Source organism: Semicossyphus pulcher, unplaced genomic scaffold (assembly GCF_022749685.1).
Source record: "Semicossyphus pulcher isolate SPU_LCO1_2020_fin unplaced genomic scaffold, fSemPul1.0.p SCAF_1, whole genome shotgun sequence".
Classification (NCBI taxonomy): Eukaryota; Metazoa; Chordata; class Actinopteri; order Labriformes; family Labridae; genus Semicossyphus; species Semicossyphus pulcher.
Genome location: NW_027211603.1, coordinates 35,424,526 through 35,445,808, shown reverse-complemented (window position 1 = coordinate 35,445,808; position 21,283 = coordinate 35,424,526). Strand labels below are relative to the sequence as shown.

Sequence of the window (21,283 nt, the reverse complement as noted above, 5' to 3'; positions counted from 1 at the left end):
ATGATGCGTATAACATTCATTCGCTTCCAAAACGATGCATGCACTAGCAATGTCCACATTCTTATGACACTAGGCGCTGGTGCTCATGTGAAAGGCAGTGTTCATCCGGGGAAACACTACCAATATTGTCCAAACGGGTCACCAAACCAACAAAATCATCCATCTACAATAGCACAGGCAAATGTATGCAACTTCTGAACAATTCTTTACCACAACGTGCCTTGATGTGTAAGATTCTTCTCACTTCACACAGAACAGGTTTTAAAAACTTAAACTTGTATCAAAGAACACGGATATGAGCATGCATGGAGCCAAACAATATAGGTTGTGTATGACAGAGGATTTGTTTTGGGAGGGAGATCTGTGAGGAGAAATTAGAGAGCAAGTTTGACACCCTCTAACCCACTTGTGCATAACGTCCGCTGCAGATAGCAGCCCTCCAGTCAGGCACATCGATGCAGTCAGGGTGACGGAGCAACCAGTTGTCCTCCTTAACAAGAAAGGCTCCAGGATATTGGCTGACTGATCCATCAATGTCGTGGAAGATGGTCGTCTTGTCCCCATCCATCTCCATTTTATAAAACCAGGGACCTGGCTCCCCGAAAAACACCCGAGATGTGATCTGGAGTAGAGAGATGGAGTGAGAGGCATAAATTCCAAGATGCTCATAGTCAGTATTTGCTACTTAGTACATTATTCATGATATTATCTGAAAATTCATAGGTTACAAAAGTCCCTGAAACAAGAATGGTGAAGGCTCCCTATATTAATGTTTAAGCAAATTTAACTAACCACACAATAGGCCTATGGTTTGGATTGGATCAGATTTTTAACTCAGATTTTTTATACAATTTAAAGTAAATGGGGTCATCTGGTGGTCAGGACAGCTCATAATGTTCACTAAACTTCATCCATTTAAATACCAATTATTGTTTCGCCACAAACTTGCAAGGGGGATTGTTAAAGAACCCTCACTGAGGATTTCTAGTTGAGCATGGAATAAGAGTAGAAAAGTGGATCAGCTTTGACTTTAAGATTTAGTAATATTACAGTATAATTTTGGATTAACTAGTAATCACATAGTTACACATCAGAGAACATGAGGGAAAAATGAGAAGACTGAACTCATCTCCAGCTAACAATTCCGCTAACTACCAGGCTTGCAATCCACCTTGAACATCAGCTGACTGGCTAACTTAAGGGGTGCATTCCTCAGCCAACATCACCAAGCCACAGTCTTGGAAAAACTCTCCTATGTTCCACACACTGACCTCACAGACACCTGCATTTCCTTGCCTGATAAAGCTCTTGTCAACACATCCCTCAACTCATTAAAACATTTGACTGGCATGCCTAGCAAAACACGGTATCCCACAACAATAACAGAGTTGCAGAATTGGTGAATGCGATGCTAAAAGCTGAAAACAATGCAAAGGTTTGCAAGGAAGATGATTTATACAATTGTTCAGGCAGATTCAATATTACGGATGTTGGTATTCCAAAAAAAGGTGAGGCCTAAATCCAGTAGTTGTTCTACACTGATAAAACGCCAACTCGTACACAGACTGGGCAAATAGAGCACTCCAAGAGGAATATATAATACTAGTCCCCAGTCCTTCACTGTGCCATGACACAAAGTGCATCTAAAATTCATAATCCACCAAAACAGTGAAACGTGTGCTTCTGCAGGCCAGTGGTAAACTTATTAAGACTAACTGGTATAGCCGAAATGCGCAATCATGTTAGTAATCCTCCCTGACTGCACTGGTCGGTCCCCTTTTGTCACCCTTTACTCACTGTTGACGATTTGTAAATAAATCCTTTTAAAGAAGTGATTGTAATTACTTTTTCTAACTTTTACTCTTTATTTCTCATATACGTATATACACAAACTGTGCACATTGGTCCTGTCTCATTCAAAAAGACGCTGACTTAATAGTGGAATCTATTTCAAAAATAGTGCCCCAATGGAACAGTCTGGATTTAAAACATAGATGTTGAGAAATGTTTTAAAGGTAATGATGTTTTTCAGATTTAACCCTTTTACTATGGATTCAGAAAACACGCTAAACAGACTCTGACTCACAGGTACACGGTCAAAAGTGATATTGGTGACGTTATTGTTTGGACAGCTCTGCCAGGAATTGTTGAGCCTGAAGCCAAAGGCACTGGTGTGTCGTCCATCCAGTGCTGTGTATTTCCTAAATGTACAGTTCTGCATGTTGATAGGTCCGTCGTAGATTTGCATTCCCCTGATAGGAAAATCACTGCAGGGAAACACACACAGACACACACACACACACACACCGTACACACACATGCTGCCCTCTTAGCGATTTTAATCCATGTTTACTTGCCAAGCAAAACATTGGAAATGTTGATATGTGCAGTCTACCTGGAGGTTGGGCCAGTGGATGGACATACATTGTAAATTGGCATCATTTACCTCATCCTTCAACACCAGGAGCATGAATCCCTTATCGTATTATTACATACCTGGTTAAACTCAGCCCTGATCCTGGATATAAGCCCTGTACTTCCATCACTGACTGAATGCTGTGTTTGAAGGATTAAAGACTTTGTTTAATTTTATAACATCTCATTATCACACTCATTGTTACAGCTATCCACAATAGTATGACAAATATATCCTATGACAAAGTTAATGTGTACATTTTTAAATCTGTTGAGTTAAATTGATAGGAAGGAAGGAAAATCTACCACGAAACCAGACAAGCTCATATAGAAATCTGACAGCCAATAATTATGCTGAGAAGTCTCAACCTTCAGAGGAGCCAGCACATTTGCACAGTATGTGCCAAGGGAGCACAGTGAAATCAAATACACAGACCCTTGGAGGAAAAGGCAAACAGAATATCTTGGATATACAGTCCTCTGTACAGACCCCGAATGCTGACATCATCCTAGAAGGGCAAGCTTGTAGACCAACTGAGGCTTGAAACCCCTTGCAGCTCTAGGCATTATAAGGTTTTTCTCGTGACTGAAATGGCTGATCTTGGGCCCTATCTAACACCCGGCACAAAGCTGCTCACAGTAAAGCTATTTTCCATCCAGCTATTTTCAGCTATTTCCTTCATTTTAATGCCTGGAGGTCACACACGTCAAAGGTAAACATGATTATGAAACTCTGAAATAGGATGTGATGTTTAAGTGGGCAACATTACCAGGATGAAATACCTGTCCAATACAAGGATACTACTTGAGTTAGGCAAGTTATCACAAACAATGTGCAGTTAGGAATTACTACACATACTGTATTGAAATGCTTTTATAACAAAGGTAAAGTGACCAAGGTACCTTTCAATTTCCAGTACATTTTTTGATTGTTTCAGCTGCTTTGGCAACAAGCTGAAAATATAACATCTTAATAAAATGAACAAACATGGTGGATGAGAGTTCAGCTTGTACGTTCTAAAACCAAAATATTGAGTGGAAATAGGCTAAATTGCCACTTACATGCCACGGGGCAAGGTTCTGCCAGTGAGGTCAGAACCCCCAGGGCCCCAGATGCGGTTGTCAGGGAGGGGCATCCCACGATTTTCACTTTCACCAACGAACAACGAGTTTATCACCTGCTGGCGAGAGCCGTCATCATCTGGAAACGTCCCTCCACTGCACACACAGACAGGGAGAGTTACAGTCTTAAAATGCCAGCAGGAGTTGCAATAATTAAAATGAAAGTAGAACTGGTAACGGTAGATATTCTGGTATTGGAACAAGATCTGCTAAACTGATTGAAGTGGATATAAGACTGAATGAGTTGTATTTTACAATTTGAGGACACAAAAGTGTTATGTCTGATTTGCTTCCACAATGTTACAATGTTACAATTTCATTTAGCGCTTTTCTCCAAAGCGACGTACATCTGAGAGTTAAGCTTAAGGTGGTAACAGCTTGGTCTTTTTCCCAGCTGTGGGTCGGGATGGTTGTCGTCAGTTTTTAATAGAATCTAAAATTAAATTGTTTAAGGTGGCCAATCATTTAAGTAGTGTCAGTCTGTTTCTGTAGGCTGATTTTTTTCTTTAGACAGTATTTCAGTTGTTTCCTTCAGGACGTCATATGGCATCAATTAGTTTTCTTGGTTTATTTCTTACATTTAAAAGTCTGGATTTTTTCATGTTGGAGTGAATTTGTTTGGTGTCAATGGCTGATCATTTGTTTCCAAGTTTCCACCAAGCAGTCAGAGTCACTGCTATGAATGTTTGAGGCAATTATGTTATTTTTTAAACTGACTGTAAAATAAATGGTAGATGTAAAACAGATAGCTTCTGACATTCATATTGTTCGATGACCATCCATGGGCCGTGTGACTGATTGTTTGTTTGCTTTCATCTTATCATTTACTACAGATGGTTTGCAAGATGGTAGAATCTGAAGTTTGGGGCCAGGCCTCTTCAGTTTTGATGATAAAACGTAATGTTAATAATGTTTTATTGATAATGTGAAGGTGTAATGGCCATTAGTCATTTCCAATGAGTGGTGTATCCAAAAACGAGGTCTGCCATGACATAACATTCAACATTTTATTTATTTTCATAAAGATCAAAAAACACCTACAAAGGTTCGAGTGCACTAATTTAAAAGACACGATTCAAAACACACAGACCTACACACATGGTTGAGAAACTGTGTGGCTTCCTCTCACCTAATTCCCCCAGCTGATCACCCGTGACTCCCATATCTAGGTCAAGTGATTGATTACCTGCCTGTGCCCTCAGGTGCACAAGTGAGATGACATCATTCACACAACCTACCCCACTCACATACACACACACACACACACACACACACACACACACACACACACACACACACACACACACTCCTTGCACAACACACAGCAAAAATGGCTTCAACACTAGATTTTTTATGTTTCCAGTAACATGTGTTGATGATAGAGTCTAGAGCCAAGGCCAGTAATTAGTGGACAGTTGCCGTGTACATTTGTTTGACTTATTTATTTTATTATTATTTCTATTATTTTTATTATTGTTATTATGTTCTATTTCTTTCTTCTCTTCCCTACTCCTAGTTATGTCTACATTAATCCCGCCTCCTCCAATTTATTACTAATACGATAACAGTCAGGGATGTGACCTGCCCTGTCAATCCAGAATCCAAGTTAAAACAGGCCTCCTCCTAAGGGACTTGCAACTGTTCTTTAAATGACCAGGCTGGCAATGGGCCAGTTCCCTCCTATAGAGGTCTAGGGGTGACCCAAACTGAGAGCAAATTATCAACATCTAAAATGAAATAATAATTAAATATAATTTGGAAAGGCATAACATTAAATCAAATAAAGATTAATAATTAAAATAATAATACAAGAATATTATTTTATGATTGATTTATAATAAATAGGGGAAAATAGCTTGGTTGAGCCTGTGCGACTGACCCGACTGATCTGCCCTGAAGCTCCTTGATGAGGCCCGATTCTGGGTTAGCCACCAGTGGACAGGGCATCACGTCCTCTGACTTTATAAACGTCATTGCTATACTTGTTTTAATTTATATACTATTCATATTTCTTTCTTACATTTATTTATTATTTTTTTCTCCCACCCATCTATTCATACAAAATACTTTTATTGAGAGAATCAACCAGACTACACACACGCACACATATACACACACATCAAACCAATATAACACACACCCGGCCACCCTGTTGTCCCCCCTCTTACCTCGCAAGAGTGAGGCCAATGCCATTATCAGCAAATCTAAGCAAGAAAGAGACAATGAGCACAGCAGTTGATGAACACTCAGTCTGAGGCACATACATAGTTAATTAACAGTGATACATTTCTCACTTACATCCTCACATTTCTTTTAATTTTCTTAATATTTTTCTTAACTGTGTAAAACACTTTGAATTGCTTTATATATGAATGGTGCTCTGTAAATAAACGTGCCTTGCCTTGCCCACTGTCATCAAACATGCAGCACTGAAAGTTGACACACTTCACTCAGATAAACAGTTTTTGTCGTCTCTTCACTTGGTCAAAGAATTGCTCGGTTTTGGATCCATGCATGTGTGCAATACTAACTTGCAGTTATCCAGCCAAACATCCCCTCCTCTAAGCCAGGCTCCGTGGTCCTGGTTCTTAAAGGCTACAAAGTGATGGATTAGAGCAGGGACTCTAGGTTTGAAGGGGTCAGCATCCTGGTGGGGGCCATACCTAATCCATACAGCAATCACCCCCAGCACATGAAACATACACAAAGAGGAGAAACACTATGTAAGCATTTAATTATTTTAGTTCCAGAGAGAACACTGTTTTTATTCTAATTCTGCAACATTTTCCTGATATGTACGTCTCTAGAAAGAAGTATTTGGTTTCAGCCTTGATCAAGTTACTGCCTGTAATAAGTGGCAACACATTTTGAACCATGCCATCTTGCTATTGACCACTCCTTTTTTGTCGCATTGTTGCCATTTGTTGAGCTGTGGCTGGCAATGCGTAATGTTGTGACAGCTATTGTGGTCATTGAGGCTCACATACTTACTGCTAAATGTAAATAAATAGATGTTATGTGGCCCTCATATTGCAAACAATATTGCAAACAAACCTTTATTTTACTGGTAATAATCCCACTGAGATACAAGGTCTATTTTACAAGGGAGTCAAGGGAGTCTCATCCAATAATCCTTAATTCTGTTTTTAAAGTCTTCCAAGCTAATAAATTGCCCTTAAGGTGACTCTGCAGCTCAGACCAAGATAAAGGAGCAAAAACATTAAAAGCACCAAAGACAGATCAAGTCTGAGGAATGACAAACATGAAATGTCCATGTAAACGAAGGCTGCAGCCACTTAAGATTTCTGGAGGCAATATCAGACTTAAACACCTAAGAGTTGTTTTATTAGTTAAAGTGTTGAATCACGATGTATCACATCGATACACCCGTGCATGTCACTGACACACTTCCACCCGTAATTGGCTATTCATTCTTTCACTGTGGGCCAAGATGGCGGCTTACGTCGAGTCTTACTGGAGCTGTGCAGCGCTTGTTGGTTTTTCCATTTTAAGCCTTTGTTTAATTGTCCTTGGGATCTAAAGACGGTGAAGTTTAAATCCTGGATTGTAAAAATACAGCGGCTGCTGTGATGGAGACTGACTGGCGACTGGACGTAAAATCCAGACTGGACTGACTGGACTCTTGATGTTGACAGATGCGTGAGCTTTACCTGTTTTGTTTTTTTCCTTTCATAACTCTTTTTCACATTGCAATGCTGCTTTATGTTTGAAATGAACTACATTGTACTGAAAATGCAAAAGATCTTTTTTCTTTATTTCTCCTTTTGAAATAATAACACATTTAAGTTGAAGTCAATCTGTTGGTGGTGCTTTATTCTTTGTTGAGTAAATGTAAATGTAAATGTTAATGTTCTTTATTTATACAGCCCTTTACAACAACCCTTTCGGTGGACCAAAGTGCTTTACAATAGATAGTAAATAAAAAGGAATAGATAAAAACAATAAAAAACACAATAAAAACAATAAAAGCAATAAAATAAAATAAAATAAAATAAAAATTACAACAGTAAAGTACAGTAAAAGTGTCACCACACTACTGGGTATTAAAAGCCATCCTAAATTAATAGGTTTTCAGTCTAGATTTGAAGAGGACCAGGTCAGAAATAAGACGCATTTCAGCGGGGAGCTTATTCCAGAGCCTGGGAGCAGCAACAGAAAAGGCTTGGTCACCCCAGTGTTTGTATTTTGACCTGGGCACTTCCAACAGAAGTTGGTTAGACGACCTCAATGCTCTACCAGGCTCACGAACGGTTAAAAGCTCAGATAAATAAGATGGGGCAAGGCCATTAAGAGCTTTAAAAACAAACGAAGAGAAGACTGGGAGATGCCAACATAAAGTGCATTGCAGTAATCTAATCTTGAACTGATTAGAGCATGGATGGCTTTCTCAAGGTTGTGACGGCTTAAAAACATTTTAACTTTGGCTAGGAGACGTAGCTGGAAAAAACTAGTCCTGACAACATTGTCGATTTGTTTGTTAAGCTTCAGTTGTCTGTCGAAAACCACTCCCAGAATTCTGACGGTTGGACTGAGCTTTGAAAACAAGGTGCCAAAGCCAGCTGTCACAGTATCCCCAAACATAATACATTCCGTCTTATCATCGTTTAAATGAAGAAAATTTTGGGCCAACCACTGCTTAATATCAGCAATACAGGCAAACAAAGAACTTTGTGCACTGTCTTAGAAAGAAAGGGCAGATGAGAAACAGGTCTAAAATTTGATAACACTGAGGGATCAAGATTAGGCTTCTTAAGAAGGGGCCTGACCACGGCATGTTTAAAGACAGCTGGGACGGCTCCTAATCGAAGGCAGGTGTTAATAAGAACCAGAAGACTAGGCCCCACAGTATCAAAAACCAATTTCAGCACTTTGGCAGGGACAATATCCAATGGGCAATTTGTAGGTTTTAAAAATTTCACTACGTCGCCGAGAGAGAAACCAACTCAAACTGTTCAAACACAGCAGAATGAGTTGGGGCAACAAGCAAATCTTTATTAAAACTCATATTAAAACTCTTACTGGTGTCTTGTCTGACAGAATCCACTTTGTCAACAAAATAACGAACAAAATTCTCACAAGTGACGGTTGAGACATCAGTCACAGCAGAAGTGTATGGGTTGACAACAGCATTAATTGTATTAAATAACACCCTGGGACAGTGACTGCTGCTAGAAATAATATAAGGGAGGTACTGAGTTTTTGCTTCTCATCCAGCCCTCTGATAATCAGCAAGGGAGTTCCTTAACATTTCCAGAGACACATGTAGTTTGTCCTTCTTCCATCTGCGTTCAGCCTGCCTGCAACGTTGCCTGATGACGCGGGTGGTGTCATTCAACCAGGGATCCGTTCTCGGCTTGGCAGATTTTTGCCTAAGAGGGGCAATAGAGTCCAGAATCCCAGCTTGGAGGGAGGAGAGAAAATGATCAGGACAGAGAGGGGAAACCAAACCATCCAGATCAGACCATCAAGATGGTGTGTTGGTTTATCCACTGATTTAATTCAATTAAAAGTTGCCAACAGACTTTTGAAGTCAGTGGCGAATTGATCAGATGGACAACAAACATGAACATTAAAATCACCACAAATCAGGAGCTTATCATATTTTGGGAGAATGTCTGCCAAAAACTCAGAAAACTCATGAATAAAGTCCTTATTATATTTCGGAGGGCGGTAGACTACAGCACACAACACGGGACTTGCGAACTCCACCACAAATAGTTGTAGTTCAAAAGAGGAGTATGTATCTGTGGGAAGAAGCCAACATTTAAAACTGTCATTGAACACAGCAGCAAGCCCCCCCCCGCCCCGAAACTCCCGGGGAGCTGAAGAAGGAACAGCTGGGGGGGAGGAGCTGCGAGAAGGCGCTGTTTTCATGTGGCTTCAGCCAGGTTTCAGTCAAAAGGAGAAAATCCAAAGAATGCGAAGTAAAAAAGTCATTTAGAATGAAAGTCTTATTTACAACGGACCTGGTGTTGATCAGAGCCATGCGAACCAAACACCGATCAGTCTGTTGGGAGGCCCGATTAACTGGGCGGAGATTCTCCAGTACGCAGCCCCCTCTGCAGATCCTCACGCGCCGGCGACAAGGAGGTTGGTACCCGGCCTCCGGAACAGCTGGCAGCAGCCACCAGTAAGAGTAATCTGTGGAGCCTCGCATGTCATAGCCGGCGCACTCCCTGGAGAGATCAAACGACGGACGACGAGGGTTGTACGTGGAGGACGAAGCCAGGTGAGTTCTCAGCCGGCATCTTGCTCCCCCTCTCTTTCCTCGTCTTCTGCGGCGGGTGCTGCGTAGTGACCCAGCAGGTGGACACCATAGGTAAGGGGGTATAGACGCCAGTACAGACGGCGGTGGCTTAGGCTGTCCATTAAAGTCCTGGATCGGTAGTTTGTCCACAGAATCGCAGATTTTTAAAGGATCAGGCGATCGTACACCAGCAGTGATGACACTTTATGAAAGCAAAGCGATAAGAACAGGACAATACACAGCAGAGGTAACAGAGGCAGACGGCCAGCCACACACAACGGCGCCATCTTACCAACAAATAGTCGGTGTCTATGTTGCTGTTTAGTTCTGTCTATTTTGGCCTAGGAGTATGTGAAGGCAGGGATAGTCTTAACCTGGCTGAATCCAAATGTCCACCCTCCTGACTTGCTGATGGAGTCCTTGCGGACTTCCTTAAGACTGCAATACTACAATACATTTTGATTACCTCTATAGCCCTGACTTCCGCATATTTCTGCATCACCACACTGATGTACATGATTGAAGTTGTGTCATTGATAAAGTTGTTTTAGACATTTATACAGATATTTTTGTTTTTTAGCCATCAATTAGAATAACTGCAATGGCATGTCTGTATTACAATGGATTGTTAGCATCTAAATCAGTAAAATCCATTGACGTGTGTACCCCAAGCTGACTGGAGGCCTTGGTAAGTCTGCTTAAGGCCCCTTGTGGACTGTCCTTGACTGCTTTTAAGTCTATTAGTTTGCACAACAAGATTCAGCCTGGGACTCCACTTTAACGGTCTTAACTAAGACTGTGGCACAAGTTATATTTATAGTGACCTGCTGTTGTTGTATACTTCACCAAATACCAACATTTGTCAAATATAAAACTTGAACTAAATTATACTGGGTGTGTAGTGGGAAGATTTACTCACCTGGCTCCAATCAAAGACAGGAAAGGTCTCTTGTCCTTGTCATTTGCCTGTGTCGTCTTTACTCCATTATCAAGGATCATACCAGCCTGGCATGGAAAAAAAAAAGTACATGTCAAGCAGTATAGGATACTGAACATAAATGATGAAGAATAAAGCAATATTAGAAATACAAAAATATAGTCAGTGGCCAAATGTTCACAAATATGATGCTGTAGGTACCCCTCTAGTATAATTTACTGTAGGTTATTGTTTTTATGTGGCAGAGATGCCTTTTACTAAACAGCTCCAAAGCTGGAGGGCTCTGAGTAGAGCCGCTGCTCCTTTGCATCAAAAGGAGCCAGATGAGGTGGTTTGGGCATCTGGTTAGGATGCGCCTCCATTTGGCAGTTTTCCGGGCACGTCCAACTGGGAGGAGACCCTGGGGGCAGACCCAGAGCTTGCTGGAGGGATTATACAGTATATGCCGTCTGGCTTGGGAATGCCTCGGAATCCCCCAGGAGGAACTGGAAAACGTTGCTGGGGAGAGGGACACCAGGAGCACCTTGTGCCCCTGATAAGCGGAAAATAATGGATGGATGGATGGATTGGTTATCTTTTGCTCATTAAACACTCATAAAATGTTTTCAACACGCTTTATTTTTAAAGTCTAACCACATGTTTTATATTATGATTGCTAAATTGACTGCAGAGTCCTACACGTGCAAAATTAAAGGCAACAGGGATTTTCATATTTTGAAGCGAGGGGTTGCCGACCAAGCTGCCATATTTGGTGAGTTGGAAATGAGCATGTGTTGGTTGTCCCTATGAAAGACACTCAGTGGCGGATTTTTACAAGTCAGACTTGTTTCCAACTTAAGCTGCTTTTAATTGCACTTAAGCCATTATCTAAGTCTTAGTGTTCCCTTCCTTATGGGAATAGAGTGCATGATTATAGTTGTGTAGCATATTCATAGGTTTGTTCAGCTAATAAATCGGATTCATCAACAATGGACTTAAACTTTTGTTTTGCGGCACAGACTGAACAGTTTACATTAGGTAAGTAAGCAGCAGCATGGCATTCAGATTCAATCATCTGGAGCTGCTCTTATTTATATCGTCATTCTTATTTCGATTGTCCAGGTCTTGGCCCTGACAGGGTTTGTGGAGGATTTAATGAAGCTATTTATCAAGCTTAACTTGCTGGGGAGCTGATGCCGCAACATTTGATTTTTTATAATGCCATGAAGAGCTCACATAAAAACCACCAAGCTTTTGTGTGAGAGGACAGACAGACTTCCAACAAGCTGACAGCAACACAGCCCTGCCATATCATACATGTATCAAGCTCTTATGGCTAGGATGTTAGCTGACATTGAGAATTAGCTCTATTAAGAGCAGGACTCTCCAGTTGAAGCCAGTAGAAATAAGAGCAGGACTCTCCAGTTGAAGCCAGTAGAAATAAGAGCAGGACTCTGCAGTTGAAGCCAGTAGAAAAGGGCCTGCTCGGGACTGATAAGGGAGCTGGTCCTTCAGTAGTCCTTGATGATATACTGAGTCCTATATCAGTTGTTTTTGAATCTACCAAGCTCTCTGATGCATTTAGGTTTACCATAAGATGACTTTGCCAACTTATCTGGTCTGTCCTAATCCTCAAGTCGTCATTTCAAACAAAAAGGCATATCAAGTATGTATCAGAATCAGAATCAGCTTTATTGGCCAGGTATGTACACATACAAGGAATTTGACTCTGGTTTTACTTCACTCTCTGTTTACCAGCACTTTAATATATGTACTTTAATAAACTAATATGTACAAGAAACGTGAGACAATAGTGCAATGATGAGGAGTGCAAAGCATGCTGAAATAATATGATAAAAAAAATCATATATACATTTCATGTAGCCAGAACAGTGGTTTTTGTTAATCAGCCCTCTGCTGTTTCATGGTGAGCAAGAACACTTTCCACTTGGCTCAATGTACATGTGGGTGTTATTAGATTGACTGGGTTGACGAAAGTCATTTGGAGGCAGCCATATTGTCATGGTGCAAGCTTGACATCAAAGACCTTAAAGAAACTAAAGGTTACAAAAAACTGGAGAGTTGAACATGGATTTAAGAAGGTTCAGCGGTACCAGCGACACCTCCACACGAGACCATATTAGAAATATTGCTTTCTATGACAAATTTCAGTTTAAAAAAGCCACTTGAACTAACATACTTGTCATTTGCCAAATTAGAAAGTCTTTAAGATAAAATAAGATGAAATAAGATTAAATGAGATGAGATGAGCTTTATTGATCGGCCATTGGGGGAAATTCACTTGTTACAACAGCTCAGAAAACAATAAAAAAAATTAGGAATAATAATGGAGGTGGACTCAAAAGAGGAGGCATTTAGTAAATTGACTGCTTTTAAACAATAACTGAGTCTCATTTGGTGAAAGTAAGCGATACGTTGCATCTAAAGAGAATTAGGATTTTCTTGAGTGATAAACTGAAGTTTTTTTTTATATTGCCAGCATACATTTATTTCCATAGAAAGTCCATACAAAAGGTTGTTTAACAGAATGTTGATTCAGGATGACAATCCATTTAGGGGTAACAGGTTCAGAATCAATATTATCTCAAAATCTAATTTAAACCCCATACCCAGGCTGGAACACTGTGTATGGGTCTTCTTGTCCTAACATCATATAGTGATGTATAATCATCTCCAACCAGCACCAGCACCAGCACCATCATGGTGTCACTGCTCTAAAAGCTAAGCAGCAGGCCTCACACAACCTCTTCTCATAAGTCTCCTGGGGTGGCAGCCTGACATGAGTTATGCTCCCATTAGGATGATCCAAATTAAAACTGACCAATGGAGGGGTACAATGAAATAGAAAAGAAAGTTGATCCCTTTTGGGGGCAGAGAAATAAAGAGATACAATAATAACACTTCCCCTCCATCACCGCCTCATTGATCTCTCTCTGCTGGAGCAGAGCTGTGCTTGCTGCCGCAGGCGCCTCCAAACACACTCCTGTCCTCCTTCTCACTGACATTCCATTTTTTCTGCTGTCTGGCCTTCATGTTGTTATCCTCACTATTCACCTGTAGCTCTTCTTCTCTTTCTTTCTCAGCAGGTCACAACCATAGACTGTATAAAAAGATGGACGACATGACAGCTCCCTAAAAGTAAAGCCAAACATTTCGAGCGCCCCCTGCTGACTGGCTACAGTATATCATAAAGCCCAACTCTTCTATGTTATTAGATGGGACATGAGTCAAACTCAAGCGGTGTTGAAAAATGAAGCCAATGCGGAAGTGCAAAAAAAACTGCAGTTCCTCGAGTGGCCACTTGAGGCTGGCTCCAGAAAACCAGAAATAACATTACAGCAGGTGGGAAAATGCCAATTTTTACAGCAGAAATAAATATGTTTATAGCCTGGTTTTGTTATAAATAGCTAATTTTATTGTTCAAGATAACTGTAGGGGGGTGAATTTTATTTTTATAACACACTCGTTTTAATTATATTAAGCCTTAAATTATAGGGGCCGGCACACTTGATTGACAGGTGGATCCTGCTGGCTGTCTGCTAGTCGTCAACACAGACACACAGACACTGAGCTTAACTTCAAAAATCTGTCTCCCTGTGGGATTTATGGAACTTTATGGCCGTGCAAGAAGTCTGAGCTCCAGCTTTTCGGTGAGTTAAATGCTAGTACTATTGTATTTAAATATTTTTAGCACGAAGTAGCAGGTATACTGTGATCGTTTTAGCTGCTTGTTTGCCTGTTCATTGTTTATCAAACATTTATTTAATCGTCGAGCCAGTATATAGGAGTCAGGAGTTGTTGGCTATTCCCCGGAGAGATTACAGCGAACCGTAGTGATAAGAAGACCGGTTATTTTACATTTCCTGTTCCGTGTTGGCTCGCCGCTCTCTCTCCGCTACTTCTTTACTCTGATGACTAAACACTTGCAGTCAGTCACAGGGACAAACAGAATCGCCTCCTGGCAAAGTTAAACTAGCTCATTCATTATTTATACAGTCTATGGCTAATAACTGCTAGCTACAATGGGTGACGTCACTGAGACTACGTCCATTATTTATACAGCCTATGGTCAAACTCTAAAATCAATATATACGCCAAATACATTTTTCTCAAACATGGTTTCTGTCATTATAGTTAGTTCTTATCATACTGATTTACGTCCAAGTGTTCATTTTTCTGACAAGTTTATTTTTAATTAGTTATTTGACGCTGTAAAAAGAATGATTGATAGCTCTGTTGACAAATCCTGCTCCTGCAGCCGATCTGTCGATTAGCAGAGTAGAGGAGGATCGGTGAGAGGAGACGTAACTAAAACAAACACTACATGAAGTCATTGAAGTTCCATATCTGTTAACATTTGCTTCAGACCAGAAAGAAGCTGTTCTGCTGTTAAATACGCCCACGTGCAGGATCATTGCTGTTTTTTCAGTAATGTAAGTGTGTGTTTTAGCGGAAGTGGCTACGGCAGCTCCACCCGCCGATCTCTACTGCGCAACTCTGGCTCCAAATGATGTCAACATCGCAAGATCACAGCGCCTATCACGGGGGCTATTTTGGCATCAATTTCGTACTATGAGAGCAGATGGAGACGTGTCGTCCATCTATATATACAGTCATTGGTCACAATGTATGATCTTGCTTTTCTCTTTCCTTTGCACCTAGTGATGTAGTTTTTTCAATACTCCACAGAAGTGATAAATAACACATTTCTTTAAAAGAAAGTAATGAGCTAATGTATCCATATAGTGCACAGGCTTCTGGTTTCAGCCCTTGTAACACCTGCAGAAACAACAGCAATAAATCAGTAATTTTCAGGCTTTTCAAACCAAGAATAAACAAAAGCTGGACATTTGAAGGGGTTTTGATAATGGAGATGATAATGAAGAGGTTTGAATGGCCCCTGAGGCAATTAGAATTATACAAACAAAAGTTCAAAATCAAAGCAGCAGAGGTTAAGCAATCATAGCATGCAAAATCCCAGGATCCCTATTATAACTTACTCATTAGTCTCTCACGGCCAATGTGGAAACCTTTTTGTCAATACTGTTTGTGATAGACTACCGCCCTGCTACTACTACTACCTACTCGCAATTCTCTGACTTATATCAAGTTTAGTTTTTAGTACAGATAATGTAATTACAGAAGGTGACTTCAATATCCATGTGGACATTGTTAATGACAGCCAAAGAAGTGTGTTTTTCTAATTTTTGGACTTAGTGAGCTTCGTTGCACAAATAAACCATTTGTTTCAACCACTTGTTCTTGCACATGAAAATGGAATAAAACATAATAGTCTTTCCAAAGAATCCTTCTTCATCAAACCCCTATTTTACATTTATATTTCATTTTTTTGATATGCTAACACTGTTGTTGTTTTGATATTAATGAGTAGGTCTGTTGGTATTCATGTATGAGAAAGACGCCAGAAAGCACAGGGCTGGTGTTCTTTTCTTCATTTAACACACATTTTGCCTGCCCTCCACATGTCTGTCGTCAGACTCACCCTGTAGTTGGAGTGGGCTCTGTTGTTCGTGAATTGGCCCATAGGTGTGTGTTCAGTGTGTCCGGGAGAGTAGAACCCCTCTGATGGCCCAGTTGGAACATGGTGGAAGATGAACCAGAAACCTGTCTCCTAAAGAATCACACATAGAACAACAAAGAACAACATGAGTAGAACATGTAGAGATGTTTTCGTTCATTCATTATCACATATTTACTCCAACACATATAACCTTTCACTCTCTGCTTTGAATCAGCACCCAAGCCTGTCTGTTTTTCTGTTGTTCTCCTCAGGTATGCAAATGATAATAGTTATTACATTGGCGAGGACGTAATATTGTGAATTCAAAGAAGTATGATCATGATGGGTCCTCTATCATAGTGAGAATGTGGCAGTCCCTCCTTCTGTTGTTTGCTCGAGTCTGAAGCTAATAGCAGCACACATAATCTGGTCTGGCAACCTGGTAATAAGACGGTCCTTCTCCTTGAGGAGGGGGTGGGGGTGGCAGACTGAAAGGATGACAAACTAACCTCTGAGCCCGCAGCAGCACAATTGATGAGGTTGTTATTGGGGTTGGCGATCCAGAAAGTTGAAGTGGCACTATAAAGAGGGAGAGTATTGAAAGGAAAAAGGGAAAAGGGTGTTGTTATTGGATTGGTTATGGGCCCTTTCACAAAGATAATTTGAACCAGTGATGAAGTAGTAAATAAAGTGTGAACAGTGCCTCTCAACAGACAGTAACAGAAACTTTGAATGATGTCAAATCTAAATGGATTCACGTCAGTTAATTTGAGTCCTCTGTTTTTTTCCCCTAACTGGTAAGCCAGGACATTTGTATTCTGCACTGATAACATGATATTACAAGTGGTTTGCAAATGATCAATCTCTTTTCAAGTTCAATAATCACATTTTTATTCCATAGCAACATATCTACTGACATTATGACCATACATCTAGCTTGTGACTTGCTCGAAATGGAATTTCCTATATTTTTCTTGTAGCTGTAGTGCTCTTGGGAAATGGCCACATGGTGGCGGGTGCCTAGGCCCACACATAGGGGATCCTCACAGCTATAGTGCCAGGCTCCGTATCTGTTTTGGGGGGTTTCTGCACATAAAACAAATCTGCGGGGAGTGATGAGATCAAAGCTTAGAAGATATATTTAAACAATGTTTTGTTGCTGAAATAAACATTTCAAACATGAGTTATCTGACTGAACTTTTGTTAGAATTGACAACTAAATAAATAAAAATTGATTGATTGATACATAAAAGATGCTGATCCTCCTCCTGACAAAGTTAAACTAGCTCATTCATTATTTATACAGTCTATGGCTTATAACCGCTAGCTACACTGAGGAGCACAGCCTAGCTTCATAGCCGTAGCTGGCTGATTCATGCGGCCCGCCCATAGAGCTCAGCCAGACGGCTTGCATGCCTTCCTGTTGAAAAACTGCTCGTCTGAATTTTCTGCTGCTTGGTGCCCCATTTTCCAAAAGTCTCTGGACAGTCACAGAGTCCGTCTGAGAATAAAGACTTGGCTCTAACATCTGTTGTCATGAAATGTTTCGAGTGCATCATCGTTTACATGCTTAAAGTTGAGGTGAAATGAAAAATGTCATTTTAATCCTTTTAGATCACATCCCCGGTAATGTTATCTATCTATTTGACAATATAGTGCAAAAAAAAATACAGAAAATACATTTCTTCGTATTCTTATATCAAAATCCAATCATTTTTTCTTCCGGTAAAACTAAATTTCACGCGTGCTTACGTAAGTTAGCACCAAACAATTTCAACCAATCAATCTGCAACATTTAGCCGCAGAGCACCAAGAACGCTCGGTCAGTTAGCTAGCTACTGCGCTGTGGAGAACGTCTGTCTACGCCCACTTCTCACTGATCAAATCAAATCCCTCTATTGATATGTCCCGCCTGCACGTCCTGTTTCACTCGGAAATACGTCACGATGCGGAAGCTAGATTCTCTCGAAATGCTGTTTCAGCTCGACTTTAAGACTGACGTGGCTCCAGATCTTAACCCCATCAGTTTGCTTACATGCAGGGCCGAGTACAGTGGAGAGTACAGAGGATGCTGTGATCTGTGTGAATCTTATTAGCAAACACTTAGAAGACCATATTTTAGCTTAGCTTTCAACATAACACAACCACATCTGTGTACAGAAGTTAAATGACCTACAGGTGAACCCTTATCTTATTAAATGGTTTTATTGTTTTTGAACTCAGAGGTTTCAAGGTCAACGGCTCCCTGTCATCATCAAATCTTTGAAGTACAGGGGAACCAAAAGGTTGAGTGAGCTCCTCCATCTGCCTTACACTGTACACTTATGAATATAGAAGCAGTCAGCCAAATAACTACATCATCATCATTCTCTGATGGCAACATCATTTACAGCTTGTTATATTGTGCAGACTGTCCTCCATTGTACTTCAGTGAGACTGCTACTTTTAAGGAATAGTGTGACAACCAACACCTTATTTTTAATGCTAACAAGACAAGAAAATCATATTTGACCCCAGAGAGGTGAGCACATTCTATAATGCTGTACTGGAGAGTATCATCAGGTATGATATGGCAGCTTGGTATGGCACCCTTACAGTACAGCTGAAATCAAAGTGTGTGTGTGTGTGTGTGTGTGCGAGGAGGAAGGAACAGCCATCCCAACAGGCCAGTTACCAAGGTTCAGTCCTTAGACAGGCAAATCAAATCAAAAAGGACTCAACACACATGCTTTACCCTGAATATGAACTGTTACCTTCAGGTAGACGTTGCAGAGCCTGTAGGTGCCAGAGCAACAGGTTTAAGCTTTCTTTCCTTCCAACCTCAGTCACACTGCTGAACAAACAACCAGCCAAACCTGACCCCTGCTGATCCAGTCCCATGCACACTGAATGTTTCTGTCAATGTCTCAGCTTGTAGTTGTTTTCATTCATACCTCATCAGTGTTTCATCATGCATCTTGGCCTTCTGGTTTGTGTGTATACAACAATGGGTGTACATTAACACCTTGTTTGTACCCGTATGCTCATGTACTCTGTATGCTGCTCCAATACATGTATTTTTCCTCATACTTTGCTGTACTTGTTTTTGCATTTGTTTTTGCCATTTCTGTTGGCGTCTTTTTGACTACTTTTGTACCAAATAACCTTTGACATACTGCACTCAATTTCCTAGTTAATTTGTTTTAAATAAATCTGAAAATCCCTCTGAGGGCCTTTTTGTCCGCATGCAGCTCAGAAAGCACCCTTGATGCATGCACTTGGCATAATTACATCATTATGGTTCCATTTGCAGGTATGTGAGAAAAAGCAGCTTAGGGTTATGAATATGAATAGGAATGGCAGCGCGGCATCTTAAACCCCTCCTGTCTCTGTTTCTTTTCGACCCTCTGATCTCATTTGTCTTTTCTCAGGGTCTTTGTTTCCTTTCGCCTCTCTCCTAAACTCTTTCTAACTATGTTGCTGTTATTGATGGTTAACTCACTTGTGGAACATGGAGGTATAATTTATTTTTACAATGCAACAATTGAATTGAGAGGCAAGTGTTAACATTAACACATCAACATAAAGTGTTTGTCATTCATGTCTCTCGGTCAAATGTTAGAAATAAGGTTTTGTTTTTACTGATATACACTGAAAGTGTAGGATCACTGACCACCCTAATGAAAACCAACAAGGACAAACATGAAGTAGTGTTCCCTTATGTAAGGAAGTGGTGTACAGGTTGAGGTGGTAGATGGATGTGTAGCATGTCTGACTTTTATGCCTGTAGACCACATTTTAAGTCTTGTCACAGACCTGCATATATATTGTTCATATTTATATCATATTATATAAAATGAACAACTGTGACTCCACCAAAATCCATTACATCATTCTAAACATTAAATATGCTTAATATTTATAGTTAATCACAACTACTAATTTCTGACAAGTTCAGCATACATTTAATAAAATAATGGCAAGGTTGGCATCAAGTAAGCTTACCTCAAGCTAACCCCCCAAAAAATCTACTTTTCCAGTGCTGCCTGTCACTTTCTCAAACAAGTAAATTACATAGTTGTTTGAATCCAATGTATTTGCTGCTGCTTCACTGCACATATTGTAGCCAAATTAGTCAATTATCTTACCATTATAACACATGTAGAAATGTACAAGCACACACACCAAATTTCAGCATGATAGCGTGACTGCAGATGTGAGAGGGAATCGCATTAGTGAAAAAGCATATTACTGTTTATTGCAATCAGATATGATGTGTGAAAGCACGACTTTAAGAGAGTGTATTTGTGTATGTGAATGGAAACATCTCCACTGAGGTTTGATGGCCAAAAACATGACCAACATTTAGTCTTGTTGTTTCCTCTGTAGTAGATGGCTTGGATAGATATTTTGTTTTGTCAAATCTATGCTCTAGTGTAAGCATGCGCGCACATGTGCACACACGCACACACACACACACACACACACACACACACACACACACACACACACACACACACACACGCACACACACACACACACACGCACACACATACACACACACACTTTATATAAACAGAATGTTATGGCTCAGCACATGCATCATGCTGAGTATAAATCATCCTCCTCATGCAGCCCACATGTCTCTTGTCTCCTGCATATCTGAACAAAATGTACTGTTCTCATCTGGGTATTTAATTTCAACACATACACAACTCATAAATGACAAGGGCAGAGACAGGAGGAGCCATGAGGGAGAATCAAAAATCTGTGGGGAAATTATCATCATAAATCTTACAGTTGGGAACGTTGTGAGTGCAATCGTGATAGATTTAATGGGGATTTTTGAACTGCCTCGTTATATACGTTGGGATTTGGACCATAACAGAATACATTGATCTACACAAACTGTACAAAAACCCCATTGGGAATATAATGCATTTTGTATTACCAGCCTGTTATAATTGAATAAATTAGGAAAGAACAGAGGAAATGAGAAGAGAAGAAAGACGAGAGTTGAACATAAAATAGAGGCTCAGAT

The 21,283-nt window shown here is 40.3% G+C and overlaps 1 protein-coding gene across 1 annotated transcript in view; it reads right to left on the bottom strand.

Moving 5' to 3' along the window:
* LOC138598761 (cell migration-inducing and hyaluronan-binding protein-like) overlaps positions 1–21,283 on the bottom strand; it is a 126,637-nt gene that overhangs the window by 28,725 nt on the left and 76,629 nt on the right. The window contains exons 14-21 of the mRNA XM_069670649.1: positions 16,773–16,842; positions 16,246–16,374; positions 10,725–10,810; positions 6,069–6,200; positions 5,706–5,741; positions 3,478–3,633; positions 2,087–2,267; positions 407–622 (exon numbers count right to left, since the gene is read on the bottom strand). Of these exons, the coding sequence (XP_069526750.1) occupies positions 407–622; positions 2,087–2,267; positions 3,478–3,633; positions 5,706–5,741; positions 6,069–6,200; positions 10,725–10,810; positions 16,246–16,374; positions 16,773–16,842 (1,006 nt within the window). The remainder of the gene's footprint in view (positions 1–406; positions 623–2,086; positions 2,268–3,477; positions 3,634–5,705; positions 5,742–6,068; positions 6,201–10,724; positions 10,811–16,245; positions 16,375–16,772; positions 16,843–21,283) is intronic.